Source organism: Camelina sativa, chromosome 14 (genome assembly GCF_000633955.1).
Source record: "Camelina sativa cultivar DH55 chromosome 14, Cs, whole genome shotgun sequence".
In the NCBI taxonomy this organism is placed as follows: Eukaryota; Viridiplantae; Streptophyta; class Magnoliopsida; order Brassicales; family Brassicaceae; genus Camelina; species Camelina sativa.
The window spans coordinates 2343967-2355800 of NC_025698.1; the positions used below are offsets into that span (position 1 = coordinate 2343967).

The window sequence follows — 11834 nt, forward strand, 5'->3', positions numbered from 1 at the left end:
GGGGGGGGGGGGGGGGGGGGGTTCAAAAATGGTCTTTAATCTAAAATTAATTAAGATAAATTTCGTTTAAGAGAAACACATGGGTAAATATATTGTGAAACAAATAATTGGTTATTCAACAAGTTCATTGAATGCTTAAAAGATTCGGATAATATATGTTTGTAGTAAAAAACTACAACAAAATTAAAATAAAATAAATGGAAGTAGCAAAAAAAAAAAATAAACCTTTTCAAATTTATGGCGGCATGTGAGTGGTGGAGAGAGAGAAGAGGCGGAGAAGTTGACGGAGAAAGAGACGCCGGAGCTCTCGGATTATTTAAGCTACAACGATGTTAAACTTGTAACTTTTTTTCTTCTTTCAAATATGAAATATATATATATAAAAATATACATTTTGCATAGTGCTCTGTCTTCTACACGTCCTGTTCTTGGGTTGGCTTCAAATATGTGTAATGTGAACTTAAACCTTCTAATATAAAAGTTTCTTGATGTAGGTTTATAGACCCCAGTCGGCTTCATTTACATTATGTGGTGGCTTTCTCTGCAAAATCCGAAAAGAGAGTTATATTTTATCAAGTTGCCAGGCAAAATGAAATACTGTAAAATCTTTCCATGTTCTCATTTTAACTGTAAGTAGAATCAAGAACCCTGGACATTGTCCCCTCTACCATGTATTCAACTCCATGGATTAATGTTAGAAAATCACATCTAACCAGGTCTAACTTAGAAATACAAGGCTGATTAGTCAGAAACCAAAAATTTGAATGGGCATAAGACTAGACTGCTATTAACGCAAAGTCATGGCAGATATGATATGAACCCATCCAAAAGAAGAAATAAAACTAGTTTAAGCTCTCTTACATCTTCATTGAGAAGTCCTCCGTGAGCATTCAGAACACGATGTAGGATGAACCATGATATTAGAATTTGGCTCAACAGGATTAATACACGCATCCCTACGATTAAAAACCAGGGATAAACAAACATGTGAGAAGCTTTGTATGATCAGAACTTTCAAGTCTTGTAAGCGATTGCAAACAGATGTCAAGCAAGAAAGAACTTTCATAAGTACGCACCCTTGGATGTTATTTCAATTTCAAGGACCATGGTATTCTTATTGTTACCTCGAAGAGCAATAACAGAGTAACAGGATCCAGAACTTTGAAATCTGGATATGAAGCTGAAGAAAATCGCCAAAATGGAGCAGTTGCACCAGCATCACTTCTCTTTCAGCAAATAACAAATCAGTAAGAATTAATGTGAACCTGCAGAATCCTCACACATAAGGAAACAAACAAGAACGTTCAGGGAGGAGTTCACAGATACTCTTGTCAAGATGAAGTTGCGTTGGTAGACAAGTAAAATCCACATACAGGGTCATCTGCTGACAGATTCGATCAGAAGCTTATAATCTGTGTTTCATATGCAGAACCCCTTACGCCTTTTTCAATCTAAAGAGCTCCTTAACGACCTGATGCTTCTAAGACTTGGAAGAAGGCACCATGTCTCCTTGAAAACCACATTCATTCTCACTAAGATTAACCTTTTGAGTTCTAACCTACCACCAGCTAATTGGCTTCCCTTAGTTCCTCATCCACAAGGTAACTCTCTATTATTTCATCAATAGGATCTACAACTGTATCTGGCCTCCTTCCCTTGTATTTTGTATCACTGAAAAAGTCGAGAATTTCTTTATCCGCAGCTAACCCTTCTCTTCTCATTTGGTCAAAAACTTCTCTCGCTTCCACAAATTTCTTCCTCTTCAAGAATCCTTTAATGAGAGCGGTATATGTGCTGACAGAGACACTAAATCCCTTCTCGTTCATTTTCTGAAATAAAAACCATGCTTCCTTCATGTTCCTAGCCTTGCAATGGCCTTTAACTAAATTCTCATACGTCTTACCATCAGGTCCTACCTCCCGAGAACACATGTCCTTATAAATTGTAGTTGCTGCCTTCAGGTTATTTCTAATGCAATATTGCTTCATGAGAGAATTATATGTGGTTGCATTAGGCGCTATACCTTTTGCCAACATCCAATTTAGAAGCTTCTCACCATCTTCTAACATCCCATGCAAACAAAAGCCATTCATTAGGACGTTAAATGTGACAATAGTAGGTTGAAGCCCTTTCCCGAGCATCTCTTTCAAAATCTCTTGAGCTTTATCCATCTCCCCTGCTTTACAGTAGGCATCCATCAAGGTTGTATAAGTTACAGCATCTGCATTAAGACCCACAGCTTCAAATTCTCCAACAAGTTTAACTGCCTCCTCAAAACTACCCGACTTACATAGACCATTGACAATGGAATTATAAGTAAAAATATTTGGCTGAAGACCTATTTTCCACATTTCATGAAGAAGGTCATTCGCTGAATCTAAGTCCCCTTCCTTACAGATCCCATCAATTAATGTGGTGTATGTAACGACATTCGGGGAGCACCCAGCCTGAATCATGTGATTGTGGACCCTAAAAGCATCTTTCATCTGCCCTGCTTTGCAGTATCCATTTATAAGTTCAGTAAAAGTAATGCTATCCGGCTCTAAACCCCTGCAAAGCATTTCAAGGAAAAGTTTACCAGCCTCCACCATGTCGCCAATCTGACAAAACCCTGATATAATAGCAGTATATGTCAAAACATCTGGTCTAATATCCAGAGAGTGCATCTTATAAAAAAACTTGGACGCAGCCCGAACATTCCCTTGCTTGCAGAAACCATCAATAAGTGTTGTGTACACTACTGTGTCAGGAAGTATACCTTGCTCTATCATCTCTCTAAAAGCCTCCTCTGCTTCGGCTAGCTTACAAATCTTGCAGAGCAAATCAATTATGCTACCATAAGTATAAGAATTTGGCTTCAGCCCTTTCTGTTTCATTTCTGCAATGAGCTTCCAAACCTTATCAAGTTCCCCAAATCTACAATATCCATTTATCACTGTACTGTAACTGATTACATCAGGGGTGTAGCCCTTCAGCTCCATAAGCAGGAGTAGATGGTGGGCTTCGTTTATTCTCCCGAGTTGACAAATACAATGAATAACAATGTTATAAGAAGAAACATTCCAACAAACACCCACTTCCGAAAACTCCCTGAATGCTATGATTGCTGTTGCGTTATTACCGCAGTCTTTCGAAAGACGGCCAAGGTATACATTACAAGAATCAACAGAGAGAACCAATCCGTAATTCAACATCTTCTCAAAGACCTTTCTCGCTTCACGGAGCATTCCATATTCAACGAGTACTTGGAAGAAAACATCGAATACACGAGGATCCGAACCCCAGTCCTTGTAAGTGTATACTAAAAGATCAAAAAATTGTAAAAAGGAATCAGTAACATTCAACTTCGGTCTCTCCCAAAAACTACTAATGAGAGACTGAGCAACTTTAAGAGCCTTCGACGCCACAGCCAAGTGAATGACAATACAAAGGGATTCAAGGTTGGAGTCTCTACGGGAGCGAGCCCAATCAAAGAAATCAAGAACCAGCTTGTAATCACTCTTAATCTTCAACAAAACCCAAATCAAATGATCAGTCTTGAACTTGCATTCATAAGGCTTTAAACTCCGCCTCAGAGGCTCAACACGACGAAGCTTAATCACATTGGTGATTTGGTGAACCAATTCAGTGTCTCTTACTGAAGCTTTCTTTGGTGAATAATCAGGAAAAGGTCTAGTATCGGTTAATGTTGAGGAACTGAGTCCACGAGACCGAAGTGAAGAGAGCTGAATTAAATTTCTGAAGCCAGAAAGAGTACCTCTCTTCATCACAGGACAATGAATGGCTGCTTCATCGCTTCATCGCAAAGCACCCAAGTACTCGCCAAGAACTAAGCAGAGTCTTCAGGAGAACAATCATTCGCTCGATTCGAGATTATAAAAAAAAAAAAAAACCCTAAAATCTCTGCGCCGAAACTTGACCCGCCCAAAGCGGGTTATTGGGTATTAACGAGCGTTAACGATACGAATTGCAACGAGATATATCAGAACTTAGTCACTCCCACCCAGAAGAAAAAAATACCAACTTTGTTCTTTCTCTCTCTCTCTCTCTCTCTTCAGTGAAACTTGGAAAAGGGGCACGGCGTGCGATTGAAGACGATGATCGAATTTGGGAAACGGTCATTTTGATGAACAAAACGGTGCGTTTTGAAACTAAACCACTTAAAGCCCATTAAGAAGAGCAGTTAGGCCCATATTAAACAACTTGGGTTTAACACTAGTATTTGAATATTTATTAGAATGATGACGTCAAAAAGTTAATATAAATGCATCTGGGTATGTATAACACCTAAATTTACTTGAAAATAAAAATAAATAAACAATATTAGGTGGAACCGTGGAATGAACCGACCAAACAAAAAACAAACAAACTCCAAAGTTTCTATATTTTTCAACCATAAATTATCACTTAGGATTTTGCATTAGTTTCACGATTGCAAATACCTTGAACTAAGAGTAAAATTAATTAGTAAATCAATAGAAAGGTATAACAAAATTGGCATATTCAACAGATTTTATTTTATAATCTTGTACAAGATCTGATCATATATAATTATTTATGTTTTATGTACATATTATCTTTAGATCCATTCTCAATAGGTGTATTAGTGGTGGGATGTTGAAAATCTCCCAATAAAAAGTCTTCAAGAGCTAAGTATATTACGAAAAATTAAATTAAAGATCCATCTGATGGCTATACAAAAAAAATCATCATACATATTAAAAAAAATTAATTTTGATATGTGGATACTGTCCGTGTGTGGTTTCAATTAACTTTTTTTTTTTTTTTCTAGCAGTGCCATCTTACCAATCCAACCTACCTCTCCTACCTAGTGTCATCTGTAGCAACGTAGCTCTCTCCTTGGTTTCGTTTTCTTTCCCTCTTTTCTAATTTCTGTTTGTGTGTTAAAAAAATTTCTTTTTGCCTTTCAAATTAACGCTTATTTATTATTACTACTATTATTATGGGAATTATTTTCTCATTTGTCTTTTTGCACTGTAGACAAACACACCCACACCTTCCTCTCTCTCTCTTTATCTGTTGGTTGAATTTGGTGATGACCTACCTCCACTTCCAAAAAGTGAGGTTATTTATCTAACTTGATGATGTTTGTTACTTATTACTATATAAAATGAATCATTGGCTCCTTAACTAATAGCACTTCTATTACTATAGGACATATTTGATAGAGAATCACAAAAATAAAAAAAAGTAAAAAAGTTAAAAAAATTAAAAAAAAGTCGGAGAGATGAATAGAAAGTGTCTCTGCCAACAGCATCTACAGTTGTCATCACTTGATTGGTTGAGCAAACTAAAAAATAATTAAATAATTAAATTAAATTAAAAATATTATTATTTAATTTTTTTGACACTCAAATGACTATATAACCGATAGAGATGTCTTAAGAGATTCTCCCAACAAACTAATGGTTTATTTAGATAAATGCACATAGCATCCATGACCCGGTTGGTTCGCAAACGATCGTGAAATAAAAGTGGCACAATATGTCAACTTAATTAATATATAGTACAATAATTAACGAACGTTATGAGCGAGTTATATAAAACGTTGTTTCATCACCAGCTAGTACTGTCACATCATAAAATATTTTAATTTTGTAGTCTTTTTATCTCTCGAGAGCCTTTGATGCATCCTCACCTCGCTTGGTCACTTGTCTCTTTGATTTGAATACAAAAAAACGCCATTTATATATATTATTGTTTTTCTTGCCAAAAATGTCATTATTGTTTAAAATCAAATTAACAAAAAAGATTTCATAAAGTGAAACAAATCACAGTTTTGATGTCGAAAATTCCACCTCACTTCGGTCACATCGCTCTTTGATTTGATATATCGAACTTATGTCAAACCTTAAAAACCCTCTACAGCCGGGATATTTAACAAAACATCATTGTTGTACATAGTTATTTTTCTTGCCAACAAAATGTCATAGGTACTATTTTTAAACATCTAGCTAATTAATTAATTTATAAATGATCATATATGGGTACTGATATGTTTTTAAACATTTTCTCTACGAGTCATGTAGATGGGTTCAAAGATAAAAATAAAAAGAGAATGTCTGTTGAAATCACACCTGGCTCATCACTATTGGCTTTGTTTTTTCATCATTATTAACTAGTAATCTCACATCATAAAATATTTTAATATTGTATTCTTCTTCTCTCTCTAGCCTTTGATGTATTCTCACCTCACTTCGGTCACATCTCTCTTTGATTTGAATAACAAAAATGCTATATATATATATTATTGTTTTTCTTGCCAAAAAATGTCATAATTGTTTAAAATCAAATTAAAAAAAAAAAGATTTCATAAAGTGAAACATATCACAATTTTGACGTCAAAAATTCCACCTCACTTCGGTCACGTTGCTCTTTGATTTGATATATGGAACTTATGTCAAACCTTAAAACCCCTCTACAACTCGGGTATTTAACAAAATGTCATTATTGTACATAGTTATTTTTCTTGCCAACAAAATGTCATAAGTACTGTTTTTAAACATCTAACTAATTAAGTAATTTATAAATGATCATATATGAGTATTGATATGCTTTTAAACATTTTCTCTACGAGTCGTGTGGATGGGTTCAAAGATAAAAGTAAAAAGTAACGTCTGTTGAAATCACACCTGGCTAATCACTATTGGCTTTGCTTTTTCATCACTATTGACTAGTACTGTTACATCATAAAACATTTTAATTTTGTAGTCTTCTTCTCTCTCTCTCTCTAGTCTTTGATGCATCCTTACCTCACTTCGGTCACATCTCTTTTTGATTTGAATACAAAAAACGCCATTTATATATATTATTGTTTTTCTTGCCAAAAAATATCATAATTGTTTAAAATCAAATTATTAAAAAAAAAATTCATAAAGTGAAATATATCACAGTTTTGATGTCGAAAATTCCACCTCACTTCAGTCACATCGCTTTTTGATTTGATATATCGAACTTATGTCAAACCTTAAAAGCCCTCTACAGCCGGGGTATTTAAGAAAACGTCATTGTTGTACATAGTTATTTTTCTTGCAAACAAAATGTCATAAGTACTGTTTTTAAACATCTAACTAATTAAGTAATTTATAAATGATCATATATGAGTATTGATATGCTTTTAAACATTTTCTCTATGAGTCGTGTGGATGGGTTCAAAGATAAAAGTAAAAAATAATGTATGTTGAATTCACACCTAGCTCATCACTATTGGTTTTGCTTTTTCATCACTATTGACTAGTACTGTCACATCATAAAATATTTTAATTTTGTAGTCTTCTTCTCTCCCTCTCTAGCCTTTGATGCATCCTCACCTCACTTCGATCACATCTCTCTTTGATTTGAATACAAAAAACGCCATTTATATATATTATTGTTTTTCTTGCCAAAAAATGTCATAATTGTTTAAAATCAAATTAAAAAAAAAATTCATAAAGTGAAACATATCACAGTTTTGATGTCGAAAATTTCACCTTACTTCGGTCACATCGCTCTTTGATTTGATATATCGAACTTATGGCAAACCTTAAAAATCCTCTACAGCCGGGCTATTTAACAAAACGTCATTGTTGTACATAGTTATTTTTCTTGCCAACAAAATGTGTCATAAGTACTATTTTAAAACATCTAACTAATTAAGTAATTTATAAATGATCATATATGGGTATTGATATGCTTTTAAACATTTTCTCTACGAGTAGTGTGGATGGGTTCAAAGATAAAAGTAAAAAGTAATGTCGGTTGAAATCACACCTGACTCATCACTATTGGCTTTGCTTTTTCATCACTATTGACTAGTACTATCACATCATAAAATATTTTAATTTTGTAGTCTTATTCTCTCTCTCTAGCTTTTAATGCATCCTCACCTCACTTCGGTCACATCTCTCTATGATTTGAATACAAAAAATGCCATTTATATATATTATTATCAATGGCAGAGGTAGTGGTAGTATCAGTGGCAGTGGTAATGGGTAGTGGTAGTATCAATGGTAGAGGTAGTAGTAGGAGAATTTTATATAATATGCCATGAACAGTACCAAAATTTCTGAGTTATGCAACTTTCAATATCTCCTTCTCTCGCCTGCCACACATACACTCAAAAAAGACCTTTATACCTTCAACAATTTTATCTCCAAAATTAAGAATTATGATTAAAATTAATTATAATATCATTTAATTTCTTCGTAAAACGCAACGGTTGCTTCTTCTCTTCGTAGAAATCTTTGCTTCTTCGCCTCTCTCCTATTCTGTGACGTTTCATCTTTATCACCGAAGAAATAGTCCGTCGTCTTTGGGTGTAATGATAAATTACTTAATACAGTCACTTCTACGGCTGAATCCTCCGCTTCTTCCACCTCCACCCGCCATAGTCGGCGAGAACAAGGGAACCTTCTTCCGAACCCAACCCTTGGTATGTAAGAGTAGAATTTCGTTTTTTACGTTTTTTGCAGAAATCAGAAAATCCTACTCGGTTGTCTTTCTCGTTTCAGTGTAAAGTCAGATGCAGAGATTTCAAGCGACGGGAAGAAAACTGGCGTTACCGCCTCTCCTAGGTGAGTATGTGCTTTTTTTACTCGAATTAGCATCACAACCGAGTTAATCGTCATCCTTGTTTGGGTTTTTAGTCAGTTTATTAAAATAATAGTTTGTTATTCGGTATCGACACCGGATCTGATACACGAGTTCGTAGATCCATCAGTTCTGTCCACCAAGTAATTACGAGGATAGACCTAATGTTTGATAGACCATTTACTAGTTTCGACGTTCGTGTCCACCCACACAGGGTATTATGATGATTGACCATTTCTATTTGATAGACAACAATCATTGATGTCCACCGTTCCTTCATTAAACCATTCCGGTTTTGGTGTCTTACAAGTTACCAATTGTGCAGGTTAGTTGAGGCGGTGGATGATAACACAGAGTTTTAAACCCTATTTTCCTACTGCAAGTGCACAGCAAAGAAGTAGTACTTAGGGGTCGAATCCCACGAAGACCAAGTTTTACTCTATGGTTCTATTGGTTCAATTTCAAGCTAAGACAATTCAAAGTTGGTTTTTTGGTAACAATTTAAGCGATTAAAAACGGTATAAAAAGGCAATAAACAAAACACTAGATCAGGGGTGATTCTCGGGAATTTCAGAGATAGCAACTAAACAACTATTCAGGGCATAGATTAAGTACCAGTCTAGAACTCAAACATAAATATAAACTGATCCACTGTCGTGGTATCAATAACTCTATCTGATCGATTCTGTGCGGAAACGCGGAGCACGTGCTCAGACATCCGGAGCACATGCTCGGCGGTCCATAAACCCTAAACTGTCGTTTGAGCCCAGAATCGCAGACAAGCATTAAAGAACAGGAATGATAAGTTCACAAATCACCTACACATCAACTTTCGCAGGTCTAGGATAATTTGCCCACTAATGTCTTTTCTAGCAACCTATTACACTTTTGATGAATAGATAAACCTAGAATCATAGATTGGGTGATCAAATCAACCTAAGCATTAAGTCTAACAATAGTGAAGACAATCGATTATATAAAGCCCTATTTGTGTTCTGTTGCTAACCCATGAAACCCCTTTTGAAACCCCTAATCTAGCAAAGAAAACTACTCAGACATAGAGAAATGAATCATAGCAAAAGATGAGAAATTCAATGACATAAAAATAAAAAGGGTTCAGAGAATGCTTCACAAGGTAGCCGCTCTTCTCCCTCTCACAAAAACGTCGCTCAAAAACAAAAGAAAAAGGTATATCCCTCTCTCCTAAAAACCCTAGGTTAAATAGCATACAAGTAGAGAAAAATAAGGAAAGATTCCAAATTCAAATCTCCCTATTAAAAAGCGATCTCAGCCCTCTTTCTCTCACAAAGGATCGCCTAAAATAAGGGGAATTAGGCAGGGAATCGGCGCCTAGATGCTTGCCACGTGTCGTCATGAAACCGTAGAGTTGGGAGCATGTGCTCGGAAATCGGGAGCATGTGCTCCTGGGTCTAAAATCAGCTTTTCTGCTCCAATTCAACTCCTTTCTGCTCCGATTGCTCCTGCTGTTCCAATCCTTGCTTTTAGCTTCCTAGCCTCTTATTATAACCTGAAAAGGACTCAAACAACTACAAAACTATCAAATAAACGGGGTCAAAGTGAGTCAAAACCGTAACATATCAGTGGACGACATACACCCGGACAAGTTTTTGTCAATGTCTAATTTACTAGTTAATTATGTTGATGCTTATTATGTCTTAGTAGACCAAATTCAATGCAAAAAATGTTTATTTTCCCGCTTATTATGCCTCCAATGCATGTCTAATGACCACGCTGGCAGTGGGTATGTTATGCCTTATGAGGACCAGGTTTAACCGTCAAAGTATGTAGAACTGTAATTTCCTCAGTTCATCGTTTTATTGTATTAGATTCCACCGTTGACATGGTTGTTCTTAATGCAGGTCTGCTCACCATGAAAGCGCCGTACCTGTAATACATCAGATGGACCAGTTACCGCAGTCAATGTATGTCCATGGGTAGCTTCTGTATTTCTTGCCAATCAGGTACGGCGCTTTCGTAACAGCCATTGCCAATCAGGATATTAATCTACATGGATTTGTAAATTTAATATTAACTTGAACATTTGAAATCTATCTAATGATCAACTTAATGACTGGATCCAAAGTTAGATTAACTTTCACATGGATTTGTAAATTTAATATTAGGAAAACAATACAAAACAAAAAGAAAAAAACTTTATTTCGAATCCGTATTAAAAATGGTGAAATCTTTTAAAACCTTTTTTGAGCAAGGGAAGAAAAGTCACCTAAAAACCAAGTAGGAGGATGATGAAACGCGCGAGACTCCTTCCTTATCTGATATATCACTCGATCGAAGTCCCTTTGGAGAAACACCAAGAGAACATCATAGTAATTGCGAGCACAGGAGGAGAATATTCCTGAGAATCATTATCCAAAACGGCAAAACCAAAGGGCATTTAATGAATAAAAACTGATAACAAATTAAACACACAGATGTTATGTGGTAAAACAAGAGACCTGTAGCGTGAATACAACGCTCCAACAACGGCTTCTGAGATCCTGCAAAAGTGTCAAGACTTGCAAGTAAAGTAAGCGTAATTAATTAATAATCCTATAGATAAAACAGAAAAATCAACTAGAATTAAATTTCCTAGTGTTAACCCTTTACCACTACAAGATCCCTAGTTCAAAAACAATATTTATCAAATTACCTTATCGAAATCCCAACGCGGAATCAAATGTTCGTCGTCGTGCCTGTAAATAAATAGCCGCAGATTAACCCTATACAAAGAAACAAAATATTTTTTTTAAGCGTTTTCGGAGAATCGAGAGGGATATATGAAGGAGACGAACCTAGTTGAATCTTCGCATGATGATGATTGATGACTCTGTGGATGGATTCAAAGCAGAGAACCCAAGAGGTTTTGTGTATTGAGATAAACGTCATCACCGTACGTAATCCTGATCTCTTCAATTCGATCCCCATCCAAAATCAGTGATATGACGATTGACGACGACATCTCAAACCTCCGACGAATAATTCCCATACATGACTTTCTCCAGAAGAAACTCAGGTTTTTGTAAAGACGAAGAAGAAGAAAGAGCACTCTAGGTTAACGCCCTTGGAAGAAGACAACGTTGGTTTTAACAAACAAAAAAAGAAGAGAACGTTGGTTCTTAGAAGAGAGAGAGACTAATTTATGAGGAAAGTTTATGACCGTTGTTAGGCTTTTTAAGAAAAAGGAAATTTTGTTTTAATGCTTTTTACATAATTGGACTCACAAA

At 35.6% G+C, this 11834-nt stretch overlaps 1 protein-coding gene across 1 annotated transcript; it reads right to left on the reverse strand.

The window, feature by feature from the left end:
• LOC104739109 (pentatricopeptide repeat-containing protein At1g05670, mitochondrial) lies at positions 1468-4081 on the reverse strand. The gene has a single exon (XM_010459359.2). It carries the CDS (start codon positions 3765-3767, stop codon positions 1569-1571), a length of 2199 nt encoding a protein of 732 aa, XP_010457661.1. The 5' UTR covers positions 3768-4081; the 3' UTR covers positions 1468-1568.

Excerpts from the sequence above, each read along its gene's own strand:
- LOC104739109 (XM_010459359.2), bottom strand. The coding sequence starts at position 3,767 with ATGAAGAGAGGTACTCTTTCTGGCTTCAGAAATTTAATTCAGCTCTCT.